Source organism: Triturus cristatus, chromosome 11, assembly GCF_964204655.1.
Source record: "Triturus cristatus chromosome 11, aTriCri1.1, whole genome shotgun sequence".
In the NCBI taxonomy this organism is placed as follows: Eukaryota; Metazoa; Chordata; class Amphibia; order Caudata; family Salamandridae; genus Triturus; species Triturus cristatus.
Window position 1 is genome coordinate 146,561,246 of NC_140594.1, and position 19,691 is coordinate 146,580,936.

The 19,691-nt window shown below is 50.2% G+C and overlaps 1 protein-coding gene across 1 annotated transcript in view; it reads right to left on the reverse strand.

Annotated features, from left to right (window-relative positions):
- ATP6V0A2 (ATPase H+ transporting V0 subunit a2) overlaps positions 1 to 19,691 on the reverse strand; it is a 417,607-nt gene that overhangs the window by 157,217 nt on the left and 240,699 nt on the right. The window contains exon 12 of the mRNA XM_085636095.1: positions 7,227 to 7,384. Within this exon, the coding sequence (XP_085492221.1) occupies positions 7,227 to 7,384 (158 nt within the window). The remainder of the gene's footprint in view (positions 1 to 7,226; positions 7,385 to 19,691) is intronic.

Consider the following 19,691-nt stretch of genomic DNA (forward strand, 5'->3'; position numbering starts at 1 on the left):
TATGAGTAATGCCCTAGAGAAAACGGGAGACAACAGGGGACTTGAAAAGAGAAGGCTGATCAGGAAGCCTTAAGAAAGCAGAGATTGCAGCAAGATAACCTTTCAAGGTTCCCAGAGCAGAGCCCTGCTGTGCCAAAGAAAGAAGAAAGAGGAGAACCTCAGAAAGAGGGGCAGAAAGGGGATCCACAGCCTTTGCTGTGCACCATGCCACAAATTTGTTCCACCGGCAGGCGTATACCGTCCTTGTGGAGGGACGCCTGGCTGCCAGAATGATATCACAGACTTTAGGAGGCAAGTCAAATGGCATCAACTGTCGCCGCTCAATCTCCACGCATGGAGGTGGAGGCTGGACCGGTTCGGGTGGAGGACCGTCCCCTGCTGCTGCGACAGAAGGTCCTCCTGAAGAGGCAGTCGTATCGGGGGATCGATGGACATACTGAGTAGCTCGGGATACCGGTACCTTCGTGCCCAATCCGGAGACACCAAGATGACTTGGGCCCGGTCGCGCCTGATCTTCTTCAGCACTCTGGGCAGAAGTGGTATAGGCGGAAAGGCGTACAACAGACCGCAACTCCACTCGCGACGAAAAGCGTCTCCGAGCGAGTGCCGACTTGGAAATTCCAACGCGCAGAACTGCTGACATTGCGAGTTCTCTTCGGTGGCGAATAGATCTAACCAAGGCTCTCCCCACTGCCGAAAGAGACCTTGCGCCACTTCGGAGTTCAGACGCCATTCGTGATCCATCATGCACCGGCGGCTGAGTTCGTCTGCTCTGGCGTTCAGAGAGCCCGCCAGATGTTGAACCACTAGGGTGACGCTCTGGTGTTCCAGCCATGTCCAGAGGCGCAGAGCCTCCTGACAAAGGGTCCACGACCCCACCCCGCCCTGTTTGTTGCAATACCACATGGCGGTGATGTTGTCCGTAAACACCTGCACGACACTTCCCCGGACAGAGGGAAGGAAGGCTTTCAGTGCAAGTCGGATCGCCCTCAGCTCCAATAGGTTGATATGGAGCCGAGTCTCCGCCGGTGACCAGAGTCCTCTGATCTCCGCCTCTCCCATATGGCCCCCCCATCCCAGGAGGGACGCATCCGTCACTAAGACATGCTCCGGTTGGGATAGGGAGAGGGATCTGCCGCTGACCCAATCGCGATTCATGAGCCACCACTGCAGCTGGTTCGCAGTGCCCTCCGAGATCAGGACATGGTCGGACAGGTTGCCTCGATGTTGGGCCCACTGAAACTTCAGGTCCCACTGCAGAGCCCGCATCCGCCACCTGGCGTGAGGTACCAACAGGATGCAGGAGGCCATCAGCCCCAGAAGCCGCAGCACCAACCTGACCGAAACCCAGGACAGAGGCCGGAAGATGGAAATTAGGGCCTGAATGTCCCGGACCCGCTGTTCCGGCGGATAGACCCGGAACTGCGCCGAATAGAGAACCGCTCCGATGAAAAGGAGCTTCTGGGAGGGACTCAGGTGCGACTTCGGCACATTGATGGAGAACCCCAGCGAGTGCAGGAGGTCGGCCGTAGTCTGGAGGTGGGAGACGACTTGCTGGGGCGAGCCCGCCTTCAACAGCCAGTCGTCGAGATAGGGGAAGACTGGAACCCCTGATCTGCGCAGATGAGCTGCGACCACCGCCATCACTTTCGTGAACACCCGAGGGGCACTGGTGAGGCCGAAGGGGAGCACGGTGAACTGAAAGTGCTCCTGACCCACCGTGAACCGCAGGTAACGCCGGTGGGCCGGCAGGACGGGGATGTGGAAATAAGCGTCCTGCAAGTCCAACGCTACCATCCAGTCTCGAGGGTCTAGGGCAGCCAGAACCTGAGCTAAAGTGAGCATCTTGAACCGGTCCTTCCGGAGGAAGGCGTTGACGCTCCTGAGGTCCAAGATCGGGCGTAGGCCCCCTTTGCCCTTCTTGGGAACCAGAAAGTAGTGGGAATAACACCACGACCTACTTCTGGACCAGGAACGCGCTCGACGGCCTCTTTGGCCAAGAGGGCCGAACCTTCCTCTCGTAGAAGATGCAAATGATCCCCCGACATACGGTGGTTCAGCGGTGGCATGGCTTGAGGGGTCGTCTCGAAGGGGAGGGAGTAGCCCCTTCGGACGATTTGCAGCACCCACCTGTCCGACGTGATGGAGCGCCAGTGGAGCAGGTGACGGCGAACTCTGCCGCCTACTGGCGTTGAATGGGCCTGAAAGCTCTAACTAGGAGGGCTTTGAGGCGGATGCTGCCGGGGTGAATGTGGACTGACCGGCACGTTGACCTCCAGTACCGCCTCGGCGGAATCCACGTCCGCGACCGCGTGCAGGTTGGTTCTGCGACCGGTGGCTGGGCGGACGTGAGGAGGCACCCCTTCCTTGGCCACGAAAGGGACGAAAGGCGGAAGTTTGCGGCCGCGGGCCGAAAGACCCAAGGACTTGCCCGTGGCCCGGGAGTCCTTGAACCGAGCCAGGGCACTGTCCGCCTTCTCACCAAAAAGGCGAGTGCCATCAAAGGGCATGTCCATGAGGGAACTCTGGACATCCCCCGAAAATGACGTGGACCTCAGCCAGGCGTGACGCCGAAGCGCCACCGTGGTGGAAATCGCCCGACCCAGCGAGTCCGTGGTGTCAAGTCTACACCGTATGGCAGGCCATGCTGCATCTCGACCGTCAGCAAGGGCTTGAGTGAGTCGTGTCCGGGCCTCCACCGGGCACAAGGGCAGCACGTCCTCCACTGTATCCCACAGAGAGTGGGAATAACGGTCCAACAGGCAAGCGGTATTTAAAGACCGCAGTCCCAAACTCAGGGACGAGAACAGTTTCTTGCCAAACTGCTCCAACCTCTTGGATTCCCGATCCGGAGGAGCGGACGGGAAGGAGGATTGGGAGGTTGAGGCCTGGATAACCAGACTCTCGGGGGTGGGGTGTTGGGAGAGGAATCTGGGGTCGCCCGGAGCAGGGCGGTGGCACCGGGCAACGTTCCGGTCCACAGGAGGAACTGTCGAGTGCTTGGACCAAGTGCCCTGCAGAACGTCAATGAGGGCCTCATTAAACTGCAGCAGAGGCTCAGTGGAGCTTGCTGTCGGTTGAAGGACCTCAGTGAGGATGTTAGTCCTCGCGGCCACAACAGGCAACTCGAGCCCTAGGGCTTCGGCCGCCTTGCGCAGCACCACTGAGAAGGCTGCACCCTCCTCCGAGGCCACAGGTGAGATGAAATCAGCGTCTGGGGAGGTATCCAGACAGCTGGCATCCCCCAATTCCTCTGCCCAGTCCTGAGGAAGTTGGGCCTGAGCGGCCAGAGGGTCATCATACCCCTCCCAGTCGCCCTCGGCATCCGATTCCCGATAAACAGGAGGAACGATCGGAGCCGGGCAGTAGATGAAGCGTTCACCAATCGGCAGCGGCGCCGGGCGGCCCGGACCGGGGCTAAACTGGGGAACGACGTCGTCCGGGGATGGCGTCGGAGGTGGAACCGGTGTCGGCGGAGGTGGTGTCGTGAGGTCGACCGGCGCCGACCGAGATCCAGGCCTGGATCCCTCGGGGACCTGCGGCGTTGGGGCCGGAGCCGTCGCCGGGGCCGGAGCCGTCGCCGGAGCCGCCGGCACACGAGGTCGCCCAGTCGAACCTGCGGGGCCCGAAGGCGCGCCTACAGGTGTCGACGGCGGAGCCAGGCCCCTCATGGCCGAGAGGAAGGCACTGACTTCCGCCGGAGTCCCGTCAGTCCCAGGGACCGGCGGGTATGGGGACGGACACGGCTCCGACGGAGCCGCGGGGGTGGGACCACCCTGACCCACGGCCGAGTCACGCGACCGGCGAGGGGAGTCCGAAGAGCGAGGTCGTCTCTTGGACTTCTTGGAGTGCTTCGACTTACCCGAAGACCCCAACGAGCGATGGCTGTGGCTCCGCGATCGGTCCTTGGACCTCCTCCTGGACCGGGACCAAGAGCGGCCGGAGCCGAGTGCCGAAGCTCGAGAAGCTTATGGGGCCGCTCCCGCCTAGCTTTCGATGTTAATGTCTGACAGTCGGGGCACGACTCCGCGTCGTGGTCGGCCCCCAGGCAGTAAAGGCACCGCCGATGGTGATCTGTCACCTACATCAGGCGATGACAGGCGTCACAGGCTTTAAAACCAGGCATCCTACCGGCACCAGAGTCGAGTGACCAAAAAGAGTAAAAAAATGTTGTTAAAAAATGACTAGGGGTAAGCTCTTCCCGGATCGGCGCTTACTGGCGCGGAAAAAAGAAGAACTGACGTCAGCGCGCGAGGGCGGCGTCTAAGTACTCCGACGACGTCATTCCGGCGCACAACGGACGCGGAGCCGCAGACGACGCCTAGCGACGCGCAAGGGGTATTGCTACAAAAATCTTTCCGGATCCAGCCTGACGCCTGGGGATATTCTAAGGTGAGGAATCTAACTAACGTGTTTCTTTCAGATACGTCTGTGCAGCAGTACTGAGAAGCACATCAAAAAGCCAACACTTCCTTACTCCAAATCCAAGGCCTAGAATTAAATATTCAACAGCAATAATTTGTTTTTAAATGTACTCGTGCAAAGAAAACAGCAGCCCTAACGTGGGAAATTTCAGTCCCATTTTGCAACTAATTGAAAACAGATTAGGACGAGGCCTCTGGGGAGCCCTGTCAGGCTGAGAGCTTGTGCGAGAGAAGAGCGAGGTGAAAGGCTCGCGGAGGCCTGACAGATTTACAGCGCTCGAGGCAATAAACGGGCACTCCATGAAAATGAATGCGTTTCGCCGATAGTGCTCGCAGTTTTCTTAGTCACATATTGATAATAAAAGACTGTATAAAAGTGTGACTTTCGGCAGGGAAGGGAGAAATAAACGGAGTAAACAAATCCCAGAATGTTGCAAGTGTCAAAGTGAGGTGATACGAAGCTTGAAGTTAAAGAAACAAGCCTAGTCAAGCAATCGTGCTTGTGTTGGCATCCACGAGAGCGAGCAGCGGCGCACAGGCCATCTGTTTTCAATTAGCGCACGCACCGCTGCTCGCTCCTGTAAGGTGGAGGCCAGCACAAGCACAAAGAGCTGACCAATTTCTATAAGTCATCTCCTAGAGCAGCGCATGCGCGCTGCCTAGGCGAGACCTAAAAAGGAGGTCTAGCATGTGCCATGATGAGTGTGATGGGATGCACATTAGCCATTTGAAGCGGTGGACCTGCTTGTTGTTGAAAAGGTCTGCAGCAGATTTGGCATCTGGGCTACTGACCCACAAGGTAAGGGCTCCAGTGTTCATGACTTTATTGTAAATGGCGATTGAGTTTGAGGAGCATATCCAGAAAAGTAGGGTTGTTTTACAAAAGGTGGTATAACATTTGGCTGCTATGCACTCTAAGAAGGGGAGAGGAGTTGGCCTAACGGCTAGGGCGGTCGACCTCGAATCTGGGCAGCTGGGTTCGAGTCTCGGCAAGGACACTGAACATTCTGTGATTCTGGGAAAAGCACTTAATCTCCCCGTGCCTAACAAAAATGAATGTGTGTCCAAATGTAACGTAACTGGTGCTATGTAAGGCGCTCTGATACCCGTTTCAGGGTCAAGTTCGCGCTATATAAAACTCTGCAAAAAAAAGTGGTGTAAGGAATAATAATAACCGAGATCTACTCTCCCATCGATTCTCCCTTCATTTTTGTCAGAATTCGTTTATGGCCTTGATTAAGGCTATTAAAGATGGTAACTGCATTGTCTCTGAACCAAGTCTCCGTAAAACAAACTAAATGACATATCCTGTCAGGAAGTCATGAGAATCATGGAAATAACTCAAGAATGAACACGTGTTAATTAGGCCTAGATTCTGATCGAGGTAGATTGTGATCAAAAGTGGCACTAAAACGAGGTCAGTTCTTGAGCTCTGGAAGGTTATAGCATTAAATCAGGTGGGGATGGTGGAGTTGGAATTCTATAGGTGTAAAAAACGAGCAGGGAAGTGGGGTGTCTGGAAACAGGAATGCTGGCAGGTGCTAAACAGAGGGGTTGATGGTAATGCTTGATGGGTGTATAGAGGTATGGGGGTAGAGGGCTCAGCAAGAGTTGGTTTTATATTGTTTGCACATTTGAGACTTAGGTAGATCTCTTTGCAGGACAGTGGATTTTTTCATTAACCCGGATCATGAAAGTTCAATTATTGTAGATAAGTATGGTGAGTTTTCTAGGGCAGCTGTGACACATGCAACATCTAGTCTATAGCCACCTTCATTTAATGAGAGGTTCTCTAAGGTACTACAATGTGCCAACCCTTGGTAATGAACGCATTGGTTTAAAGAAGAGATGAGCCTAGGTAATTTTAGTCTTTGGACTTGCATAGATATCGGATATGAGAGATTGTCAGAGCTGAATTTTTCAGCTCTCGGGGATCTGTGGTTGAGAGCCTTGTGTTGTACATCTCCTATTTTCTAGATCTTTGTTTCAGGGCTGGTTCGAAGACAGCGCAGACTTCTTTGAAAATGTTTATTTCAGGTGAGTTTGACTTCCTAACATGTATCCTACTTCCATTCACTTCAGTTCTCCCACCTCCTTTGTGAACAGATATGCATGCAATGCTATTAAGTGTTTCTGTACATAAATGAGGATCCCAAGATAGAAAAGGTAAAGTTACTTAACTTTAAAACAGTTTCTCTACCAATGGTAAATTCATCAAAATCATAACCTCCCTTCTGGGCCACAGAAATGGAAGCAGACTTGTGGATTTTACAGCTAACATCCTCTAGCAAACAGTCAAAATGCATTGAGGGTCGAAGAGTCTTTGGATGCCTTAAAGAGACCGTGACGTTTTACCACTATGTGAGGTTGCGTGTTTGTGGAAACAATTACCTCTTATTTTTTCGGTTTGCAAAAGGGGAGACATTAAAAGGGTTCAGGCAGCAAAAGTTTTCTATGTTTAAAATCAATTTTTAATTTGCTAATGTTTGTTTTTAAATTTACAGTATTCATATTTATGAAAGGATGTACAACAAAGATTTTTATTTTTTTATACTACCCTTTGTTATCTTAATAGGAGATTCCTTTCTCTAGTTTATGAGATCCTGAACGTGGGGGAAGATAGTCTTTTACTTTAAGGAGGATTCCTTTAATGGAGAAAAGCTTTCAGAACTTTCCTTCTTAGTCATATTTTTTTTTTCTCAATTATTGTTAAATAACTGACATTAGAAAACAATGAAGAAATATGAAAAACATTCATTCTTGCAAAGATAATAAATGGGCAAATTAAAATATATCACTTACGTCCAACCTTTAGGAGCAATCATTGCAGGGACACTCCATCCAGACCCAAATATGTTCAATGACTTGGAAAAACAGTCATTATAGATTAAACCCGTATATATGGAAAACAACCCCATCAACAGAATAATATAGCGTCCATCAAAGAGCATCTTCATGATCTGTTAATTAATAAAGCAGAGATGTTACTTTAACTCAACATTTACCTTCTTCAATCAGCATTTTTTTTTGTATGGCTTCCCACAATATGTTATATCAGAATATAACTGACATTATTTTCAAATGTATTATCTGTAGTTTTCATTATGCTTTAGGTTTGCAGTCTGATCTCTTGAGAGCTGCACATACGTCAACCACTAACACCAGACAATTGCTACTGGCATCACCAATCATTTACTTCTGAGTCATGCTGTAGACAGACCACAATCATCCACATGTCAAGACCTGTGTGATGGTATTTAGCGTCCCAACCACATTATTCATTAAAAACCTTTAGGACCACACAGAAATTCACAGCCCTTACTAAATTTGCACATTTTGGTGGAATGGAGCAACATTTGAATATGTGACCCATGAAGCATGGGGTTTCTCAGAAGACTTTCCTGCTTCTTACCCCAGTGTGCTGCTTTAGAGCTATTTCTTCTACTGCCTGCATGCGGTTTGAGAAACAAATTATTTGGTTTTTTTGCAATTCATTTACTCTTTACAAAGAGCATGCAACAATGGATTTGAATGTGGCCCACATTAATTATTAGTGGTTGTATAAATTATAAAATTTAGACTACTGCCGCCATTGCTTTCTTTTAAATAGTCTGCTGATCATCACCAAGGTCCTGTGCAAGTACGACAGCCATTTTTAAATGATCAATCTTCCCTCAGCTTGTTGGAACCATTCAGATTCGTGCACACGTGGTACATGAATGACCAAGTGTAGGAAGCTGGCTCTGTATATACTATACTAAAGTAAGGTATAGTGTGCACAGAGTCCAGTGGAACCTCAAAGGTAGCAGAGGTAAAAGTAGATGATAGTTTACTCTCCATTTGTGGCAATGTAGGCGAGCAGTGAGGCTTTATCAGAGGGTGGTGTGAAGAATTTATTGTACACACTCAGGCAAGAATTGATTTCACACACTCAAAGACTGAACTCAGACCAATTTGTCTGTATAAAATTATTATTTAGTTGCATTTTATTTTCTAGAACCAAGCCAAGCACAGGTAAGTATAATACTACTTTGCAAGAATAATGCAGTTTAAATACAGTTTGAATGCAGTTGAATGCAATTGGATTGTTTACAGGTAAGTCATTTGTTTATAAAGCAGTTTGAATTACTTTTCAGATTACTTTTTAAGTTACTTTCTCTACTCAGTGTGATATGCCTAGATATCACACTTGGAGATTTCCTAGAGCTAAGGTAAATAAATCAGTTTTTGTACATTTGCAGTTTCTTAAGGTTTCATACAAACCAGCTCCACACTTTTCACAAGAAAGCTGTCAATGCAGTCCAATGGGAGAAAACAACATTATCTATTTAACGTTAAGTACTTGGGTTTGGGAGTCGGTTTTCTGGGGTTAGAACCAGGGTTCCCCCCAGGGTCAAGAATGCACTCTCAAATAACCCCGAGCGGCACTAGGGTGGCGGGGTGCAGAGTGCTGAGGCCCAATGTTATCCAGTGAGGTATAGGGGGCCTCTGGTTGGTGGCTGCTCACGTGCATGCCACATGGTTGTGGGAGCAAAGCTCCTAGACTTAAGCTCAGGGCAAAGGGGGATCCAAGTTAGCACACAAGGTGCACCCACAAAGGCACAGTGGGCCGCTGGGTGCAGGGTGCCGTTTTGGCATCGGGTGCCCTTTTGTTTTCAATGGGGATTGCCGGTTTTGTTTTGTGGCTGCAGGCTCGGCCCAGGAAGACTTCCGGGAGGAACCAACAGCTGGGCAGGTAAGTTGGAGGGCTCAGGACGTAGGTACACCTCAGGCCCTCTTCTCCGGGGCGCACAGCGGCCGGATGCTGGGGTGCCTTTTGAAATCGGATTTCACCTTACTGGGCCACTCCCGGTATGGGGGGTTTGTCTCCGTACAGAGTCTGCAGGCGACGGGGAGTCCTGAAGGGGTCAACGCACAGTGGACTGACTCTGGAGCGCAGGGGGACCTCGCTGGGACCGGTAGGCCACTCGGACTCGGGCCATAGGTGTCGGGTGCAGTGGTGGTTTCAGGCGTCAAGTTTCTTTGTCCTCAGCAGGCTTAGAGTCTTTCTTTGGTTATTCTTTTGAACAGAGCTGCTGTTCACAGGAGATCCAGGCTTTGTTGAAGGCAGTCAGTCCTCCCAAGGGTTCTGGAGGACGCTGGCTGAAGGACAAGGCGACTTTTGGCGCAGGGTCGCTGGAAACTGCAGATGGGCCGGTAGGGCTGGTCAGTTCTTCTCTGCAGTGTCCTCTGCTGGGCGTCTTCTTTCGTCCTTCTTTGCAGGTTGCGGGAATCTTCCTTCTTGGTTCAGGGCTGCCCCCTAAATATTGTATTATGGGGCGTTTTAGGGGTCTCGAGGTCAGTAGCCAATGTCCTACTGACCTTAGGGTGACTACACCATTGGTGTGCTCACCCCACATGGGGAGTGGGCACAATCCCTAATCCTGATCTGCAAGATGGCGGGCACTGAAGAGTGGGCTTCACCTCACCTCCCCCACCTGAGCGGTGGGGTTGGCAGAGGTGAGCACACCTGGGCTGCTCTAATTTTTCCTGCCTATCTTCCCGCCGAAAAGGAGGGATGACAGGAAGGGGGCCTGCTCCAGATAGCAGGAGAGGCTGGGGGTCGTGCTACAAAGGCGGCACGGCCTTTGAAGCTCTCCTGCCACAGAAGGCTCTTCCTGAGCTGGGGGAGGTGTGAACAGCTCCGGCCAGGAAACGCTTTATTTCTGGGCTCAGGGAGCGAAGGGTCCCACCCCAAGGGCCCACAAACATGTCTTGTGGTGGCAGGTTGGTGTTTACAAGTCAGGGAACCCACCGGATCCTGGTTGTTTTGCTGGGGGCATCTCTAAGATGCCCTATGAGTGCATGGTATAATAAATCACGCACTGGCATCAGTGTGGGTTTATTATGCTGAGAAGTTTGCTACCAAACTTCCCAGAATTCAGTAAAGACATTATGGTGCTGTGGAGTTCGTAATGACAAACTTCCAGACCATATACTCTTAATGGCTTTACTGCACTTACAATGTCGAAGAATGGACTTCGACACTGTAGGGGTACAGTGCTCATGCAACTGTACCCTCACCAGTGGTATAATACCACCAGCTAGAGGGGTGTTTTACCTATGCCATAGGAGGTGGGTTGCAGGCATGGGCCACAGGAGTGTGTGCCATGTCGACTTGTGAAAAGAAGCAGGAAGGTAAGTACTTCAACTCTTTGTTTTATAATTCTCCAACAAGACAGGAGCAATGACCGCTGGTCTCTCATCAGCGCCTCAGCTCAACTGTCACTGTTCACCACCGTACCTTTCATTCTGGAACCCCACAGTGGTGGAAATTCATTACAGTAACAAAAGGCACGTTGCGCAATAAATATACATATGCAACATAAAAATACATATGCAACCCAACAACTCTTCACTTTTCTCTGCACCAAAACATGCAGCCTGCAATGGCAGTGTGTGTGTTAAGGTACAGAACCTCTAAGGGTGGCCCAATATGTGCTGCAGCCCTTAGAGGCCTTCCCTGGTCACAGTACCCATGGTACCTTCACCTTTGTCAGCTGTGCGCATTAATCTTTAAATAAGATGTGCGCATCAGCGATATCTTTGTCAGCTGTGCACATTAATCTTGAGACCTTGACGTTGAAATGAGGACTTTAAATGTGCTGTGCGCGTCAGCGTTGAAATGAATCGCTACGTTGCTATGGTAACAGAAAAAATTAAGATGGCGGCAATTGACGTGGAGACGCAACGTAGAGCGGCGCCAGGCAAAGGGCAATGCTCACGTTGTAGTTTACGTCACAATTTCAATTGCGCGCGAGGAAGTCTCATTGAAGATGACGAAAACGGCAAATAGTTTAAAAATATGGATATCCTCACCTCCACCACTCTGCAAAACGCGGTTTGCACAGATGCTTTTGGCAGGATATCTGCAGAACATCAGAGTCCTCACCTCCTCGACGATTCAAATTAGGTTTGTCGCTCCGGTAGGTGAATGAAACACAGGCATGCGTGGACGTCTTTAAGGAGGGGTAACTCGTCGCCAGTGAAAAGGAGCAATGACCGCAGGTCTCTCATCAGCTCCTTAGCTCAACTGTCACTGTTCACCACCGTACCTTCCGTTCTGGAATCCCACAGTGGTGGAAATTCCTTACATTAACGAAAGGCACGGTGCATAATAAATATACATAAGCAACATAAAAATACATATGCAACCCAACACATCTTCCTTCTCTGCAAAAGAAAACAAATTTTTAAAAAAACAGATCAAAGAAGTGAAACATATTAATGCATAACAATCATGAAACTTTTTAGGAACCCTTGAAACTCTGGACGAAGGAACAGGGTATTGGAACCATGAGCCATTTCACCTGGACTATGGTGAGGTGCAGAACCATTAGGCATCAAAAGATGGGGTGATTTGGAAACTGAGATCTTGTTTTTGTTCCACCATCGTCCGTCCTCTAATTGTACTGCACTCTTGTTAACTCCTACAACAGACTTAAGACTAGAGAACTTGGATTCACCCTTAGGCACGATACAAGCACATTTGACTAACTTGATCACCAACTTTCACATTAAGCTCTCTAGAACTATTTTGAACATACTTGTTTTGGGCTTCTACTCTTTTCTTCCCTACTTCCTTTATCTTGTCTACCGGTAGACCAAACTCACCCATCCATCTCCTTAACAATTTGGAAGATGGAAGACGGCCCCTTAGTAAGATGAACGGAGAAACTTCTGTATCAGAATTTGGGGTGGTGCGTACGGCCCACAACAAATTTTTAAGTTCATTTTTGCAATTTAGACTACTGGCTTTAGACAATTGTATGTTGTCCTTAATAACTCTGTTGAATATCTCTACGAGACCATTAATCCTAGGGTGATAAAGTGAGGTTTTGCTGTGTTTAATACCCATGAAGCTTACAAATCTCTCAAATTCCGAAGAAGTAAATTGGCAGCCATTGTCTGAGACTATCTTGTCTGGAACACCTTCCCTAGCAAATAAAGATTCAAGAAATTCTACTACACAAGAAGTAGTGGGAACCTTTACAAATTTCAACTCCGGCCAACAACTGTGATCTATTAAAACTATACCATATTCCAAAACGCCCCTATCAGACAAAGATAAAGGGCCAATAATGTCAATGGCCAGTTTGGACCAGGGCTTGGAAGGAACACTCACAGCTTGAACAGGACTAGGTACTGTCACTTGAGATTTGTCACTTACATCACAAGGTAAACAGTCCCTCACAAAATGCTCTACTTGCTTGTCGAGACCGGGCCACCAAAACTGCTCTCTAATCCTTCTTTTCATAGCACGCATACCAATAAGGCCATATTGTTATGTTATGTTAGTTGCATTTTAATGCGCACAGCTGCTCCAGCGAAGGAGCGTCCTGGCGCAGGGAAAAGTAAACACAACACAACACTAGGTCCGGTAACAGAAGCAAACAAATAAAAGCTAGAAACAATTAAAACAGGAAGGTTTTCAGGGCCCTACGGAAAGACATTAGGTCATTCGAAAGGCGGATTTCCAAGGGGAGCGCATTCCAGAGGGTTGCGGCTTTCACGCGGAAGGAGCGACCCCCCATCCGACTAAGTCTGAAACGGGGGACGACCACCAAGGACTGTCCAAGGGATCGTAGTGAGCGGGTAGGAACATAGGGAGAGATCAGTGTATTGAGTATTCCGGGTGCCAACTCTCTCAGCATTTTGTGAGGGACTGTTTACCTTGTGATGTAAGTGACAAATCTCAAGTGACAGTACCTAGTCCTGTTCAAGCTGTGAGTGTTCCTTCCAAGCCCTGGTCCAAACTGGCCATTGACATTATTGGCCCTTTATCTTTGTCTGATAGGGGCGTTTTGGAATATGGTATAGTTTTAATAGATCACCACAGTTGTTGGCCGGAGTTGAAATTTGTAAAGGTTCCCACTACTTCTTGTGTAGTAGAATTTCTTGAATCTTTATTTGCTAGGGAAGGTGTTCCAGACAAGATAGTCTCAGACAATGGCTGCCAATTTACTTCTTCGGAATTTCGCGGCGCCATTGCGCTGTGCGCTCCAGTGTTCAGGCGGAGGGGAGGGCAGCCACTACTTAAGGCGAGCATTTGACAGCTGAGCCGAGGGAAAGCTGGACATACCGATCGCGGCGCTGTGTATTTTAGCCAGCACTTAACAAGCGCAATTAGGACTTGATCGGTGCATTTTTAAAATCGTTTGACCCTTATTTTGTATTTTAGTTGCTTATTGTTTATTCCTCCCTGTTTTTAACTCACAGTCATCGCCCACATACTCGCATTTAAATTGGTAAACCCACCGCTTCTTTAGCGGGCTAAATCAGTTGTTTCTCCCGGTGCTTGCCGCCATCTTGGAGTTCCTTCGCGGCGCCATTGCGCTGAGCGCTCCAGTGTTCAGGCGGAGGGGAGGGCAGCCACTACTTAAGGCGAGCATTTGACAGCTGAGCCGAGGGAAAGCTGGACATACCGATCGCGGCGCTGTGTATTTTAGCCAGCACTTAACAAGCGCAATTAGGACTTGATCGGTGCATTTTTAAAATCGTTTGACCCTTATTTTGTATTTTAGTTGCTTATTGTTTATTCCTCCCTGTTTTTAACCTACAGTCATCGCCCACATACTCGCATTTAAATTGGTAAACCCACCGCTTCTTTAGCGGGCTAAATCAGTTGTTTCTCCCGGTGCTTGCCGCCATCTTGGAGTTCCTTCGCGGCGCCATTGCGCTGAGCGCTCCAGTGTTCAGGCGGAGGGGAGGGCAGCCACTACTTAAAGCTCCCATAGGACCGCGCAGCGGTGACGCGCAGCGGCAGCGCCTGACTCGCGCCGGAGTCGAGCCAGAGTCTGCCCGTCTGCGCCCGTCCGCGCTAGGTTCGCGCGGTACGCCGGGGACTTCATCTTACATCTGTACTTTGTGTATATTTGTGTGCCCGTAGCTGTCGCCCTGTCAGGATGATTATGTATTCCGGTGCCTCGCTTCTTGCCATCAGAGATACTCTCCCACGCTGCCCTGCCACACCCCACCATCCGCTGTGTGGCCCGTTTCAGTGTGCTTGCAACAGATGGTCATTGGACCAGCCTGTAGGTATTCGCGAGCTCGCCACTTCTCCCGCCCCACGAGCTCCTCCTGGTCTCTCTCCGTTGCCTGGTAGCTTGGGATCTGGTCTACGACTTTTAAATCTGAACACCAGATCTCTAGTGAAACACCATCTGTCTGTGGCTGATCTCATTTTGGATAAGACACCAGATCTGTTGGCTGTAACTGAAACCTGGCTACAAGATACTGATGACGCCATAGTCAATCTTGCCTGTCCTCCGGGCTATTCATGCTTCAGATCTAACCGCCATTCTAGAGGTGGAGGGATCGCCTTATTTATCAGATCCGCCTTTACATGTACCTGGACGGTCTTGCAGATTGTTGGATGTGAGAGTGCGCTGTTTAAGGTTTCCATCAGCCCTCAGTTCTCGCTGTCAGGGATGGTTGTCTATCGCCCTCCAGGCAGCGATGTAGCTTTTAGAGGTGCCTTTCCGGAGGCTGTGAGCCTATTGGCTAGCGGCTGTGCAAACTTTTCTATCTTGGGCGACCTAAATCTCCACTTTGATAGGTTAGAGTCTCTGGCCATCAGTGGTTTTTTGGCCGATTTAGAGGCTTTGCAGTTGACCCAGCTTATTTCTCAGCCTACACACGTGGCCGGCCACACCCTTGATCCGTTTTTTACCACTCTCTCTGATGTTCGGATTGTGGCGGTTGATCCTGTGATATGGTCTGATCACTATCTGGTGTCTGCTTGGCTTCCCCTCCCTGCCAATCCCACTATACCGCCTCCTTTGCGGATACCCCGGCGCCACTGGAACAAACTTAGGTTAGAGGACCTTCACCGCATTATGGGTGCTGAGCCATCAGGTCCCCTGCTGAATGCCACCTCGGGCTATGACCGGTTTTGTAACTGGATTACCAGGGCGCTGGACGTCCTGGTACCTATCATCTCCAGCAAGTCCAGTCCCCGGCAGGCTAGCCCCTGGTATGACAGCGCGCTGCGTGCAATGAAGTCCTCCTGCAGACGGGCGGAAAGGGTGTGGCGTAAGTCGTACGATGCCGACAAGAAATCCATCTACCTGGCCTTAGTTAAACTTTACCATCGAGCTATATGCAGGGCCCGGGCGGCGTTCTACGCAGCCGAATTTCGAAATAGCCTTAACCCGACTAAAACCATCTTTAAAACCATAAAAGACTTAATGGCAAAGAGAATTCCCCCACAGTTGGACAGTTCCACCGCCCACTGTGAAGCCCTAGCCACCTTCTTTTTGGATAAAGTCAGGAAAATCTATCTGGCGTTTCCAAGCACACTGTCTCCTGTGATTCCCTGGAGCGGCTCTAGCAGCTGTCCATCGTTGCACTCCCTTCCTACCATCTCCAATGAGGAGTTCGCAAAGTGGGCCCTGCAAGTCAAGTCTGGATCACCTGCGGACCCGGTAAGATCTGCTCTTTTTAGGGACGTTGCTTTTCAGGGACGCACAGCAGTGTGCTCCCTGATTAACCTTTCCCTAACCTCTGGCCTGGTCCCTGCCAAATGGAAGCAAGCGGTGGTTTCCCCGATCCTAAAAAAAACATCTTTGGATCCATCGAGACCTGAAAACTACCGCCCTATATCTTTGCTCCCTTGGCCGGCCAAGGTTATGGAGGCCCATGTAAATCGGACCCTCACGGAGCATATGACCCTTGTGAATGTCCTGGATCCCACGCAGAATGGGTTTCGTGCTGGCCACAGCACTGAGACGGCCCTTCTGGCTATGGTTGAGCATTTGCGAAGTGTGCTCGATGCAGGTCAAACGGCAGCGCTTATTTTACTAGACTTGAGCGCTGCCTTTGACACTGTCTCCCATCGCATCTTGCTACACCGCCTGCAGGACATTGGCATTTGTGGTTCAGCTCTGCAGTGGTTCCGCTCCTTCCTTAGTGATCGCTCCTTCTGCGTTGCCACCCCTCCTTTTCAGTCCAAGTACCATCCTTTGGACCTGGGGGTCCCTCAGGGCTCCTCGCTGAGTCCCACGCTTTTTAATCTGTACGTGCAGCCGCTGGCTGAGGTCGTCAGGCAATGGGGCCTTACCATGGTCTCCTATGCTGACGACACTCAGTTGGCGGTTACGATCAGCGGGGATGCCAAGCAGGATGCCCTCAGGTTCCGAAGTGGACTGAGAGAGGTGGCCAGCTGGATGAATAACAACTGTCTCCAGCTGAACGCGTCAAAAACAGAGGTGATGATCGTTGGGAGGGAAGCGGACCACTGGGGGGACGAATGGTGGCCTCCAGAGCTGGGATCAGCGCCGGCCCCTGTCCTGGAACTCAGAAATCTCGGAGTATGGCTTGACCACACGCTAAGCTTTGTGACTCATACAAAGAGAGTGGCGGCCTGCTGTTTTGGAGTACTACGCGGGCTAAGACCCCTGCTGCGATTCTTCGATGCTCCTACAAGACAGCTGGTCATTCAAGCAATGATCATCTCGCGGTTGGATTACGCCAGTTCTCTCCTATTAGGAGCAAACCAAGCCGAGATTCTTCGTTTACAACGAGTCCAGAATGCGGCGGCTAGGGCGGTGGTTGGTCTGCCTCGAACCTGCCCTACCTCTAACACCCTGCGGTCCTTGCACTGGCTCCCGATATGCAAGCGTATCCAATTCAAGGCTCTCTGCCTGGTTTTTAAAATTCTGAGAGAGTTGGCACCCGGAATACTCAATACACTGATCTCTCCCTATGTTCCTACCCGCTCACTACGATCCCTTGGACAGTCCTTGGTGGTCGTCCCCCGTTTCAGACTTAGTCGGATGGGGGGTCGCTCCTTCCGCGTGAAAGCCGCAACCCTCTGGAATGCGCTCCCCTTGGAAATCCGCCTTTCGAATGACCTAATGTCTTTCCGTAGGGCCCTGAAAACCTTCCTGTTTTAATTGTTTCTAGCTTTTATTTGTTTGCTTCTGTTACCGGACCTAGTGTTGTGTTTACTTTTCCCTGCGCCAGGACGCTCCTTCGCTGGAGCAGCTGTGCGCATTAAAATGCAACTAACATAACATAACAATATGGCCTTCATGAACTAAAGTAAGCACCTTGACTCTCATGCTCAAGGGAAACACAAGTAAAGAAGAGCGATATAAAAACCCATTTACAAAAACATGCTTAAATTTACTGATGGTTTCAGCATTCAAACATTCTCTGGTCCAACCTGTGTGATTCATACAAATGAGCTTTTAAATGTCTAAGTCAGTATCATACGCATCTCTCCATTTACTTTCTAAAATGGCTTCATCTGAATGAGATACTGCGTAACAAAAGACTCAGATTCCTTATCGTCATGAATATCCACATCAAAAGTACTTCCCGGCATCCTGGACAAACAATTAGCTAAAATATTATATTTTCCAGGAACATATTCGACATTGAAATTGTGTTCTAACAATCTGTACTGCCACTTTGCAATTCGAGGAGTGGCTTTATCTCCTTCTTTGGTGGTAAAGAGTTGAACCAAAGGTTTATGATCCACTCTAACAGTAAATTTGGCGCCCCATAAATAGTGTTTAAAATTAACAAACCCCCACCAGCAGGCTAACACTTCGCGTTCTATCACTGAGTAAGTAGCTTCAGCACCTTTCAGACCTCTTGAAGCAAAAGCTATCACCTCATCCCTGCCATCCCTATGCTGCATGAATACAGCACCGAGACCCTTCTGGCTGGCATCAGGATTATTGTGTGATCATTGGTATCAAAAGGTTTGAGAGGGACAGCATGTGCAATCTCTTTTTTTATTAAGTGAAATTCCTCATCACATTCAGCATTCCATTTGTAAATTACATTTTTTTTTTTATGAAAGTGCCATCTTTCTTGCATGGTATGCCCCCACTTTTTGCTAAATTGCTGAATGTACTTTGACTGAGTGTACCCTGGACTCCTGCCAATCAGGTGCCCAGGGCCTATGTTCCTTCCTTAAAACACACAAACTCCAAATTGGCAAACCCTGGCCACATGTCAGCCCCTAGTAAATGGTACCCTAGGTACCCAGGGCCTTGTGACCAGGGAAGGCCCCTAAGGGCTGAAGCACTCATTGTGCCACCCTTAGGGGCCCTGTACCCTTACACACACACACTGCCTTTGCAGGCTGAGTGTCTGGGTACACGACAAAATGAAGAGTCGACATGTCACACATCTCTGTGTGCCATGCCCAACACCCACACTGCCAAGGCATATGTCAGTCACCCCTCTGGCTGGGTGCCTTATGCCCATGGCGTGGGCACAGGAGCTGGAGCCCTGTGCCCCTACAGTACCCAGGTCCATTCCCGGGCACTGTAAGTGCAGTGCTGCCATTTAAGAGTACATGGTGCTGAGAGCTCGTCAAACACGAGCTCCACAGCACCATAATGGCAACACTAAAAGACTGGGAAGTTTGGTATCAAACTTCTCAGCACATTAAACCCACACTGATGCCAGTGTGAGATTTAATGTACCAAGCACCCCAGAGGGCATCTTAGAGATGCCCCCTTACAACTAACCTACAATCCACGTCTGCTCTGAGGCTGCCCAGGCTGCCACACAGCAGACACGTTGCAGCACCCCTGGGCCTGCAACAATGCACATCCTGGGTGAGGTGATAAATCTCCTCCCCCAAGATGAGCAAAGGGAAGCTTCAAAGGCCTGCCGCCTCTAGGAGTTTCCCCAGGCCACTGCAACCCCCCACTCTGGCGGGAAGCTTGGCCGGAAACCCCATACAAGGACAGGGGATGTGCCAGCCTGCCCACCCCACCCCTCAGGTGGGGGAGGCGAGGTGAAGCACATCTCCGGGCTCTCGCCATCTTGAAGATGGGAGGCCCTACCCTATCAGGATTAGGCTACTGCCCCCCGTCCCACAGGAGAGGGGCAGGATAGGGGGTGTACCCACCCCAGGACAGGGACCCATTGGTCCCTGACCTTCACCTACCTGTAACGCCCCTAAATCTAGTATTTAGGGGCACCCTGAACCTTCCTTCCCCAGATTCGAAACTACAAGAAGAGCAAGAAGAACAAAGACCGACCCTGCAGCTGCTGAAAAGAGGAAGACACCAACTGCTTTGGCCCCAGCTCTTCAGGCCTGTCGACCCTCGAACCTGCTCCTGCTCCAGCGCGGCATCTCTTGTGGCCAGCAACCTCAGAAACCCCGGAGGACCTGGCTACCTTTGAACTCTGATTCCCTGGGACTCCCATGAGTAGAGGCTCTACTCAGAACCTACCTTTCACCCCTGGCAGTAGCCCGGA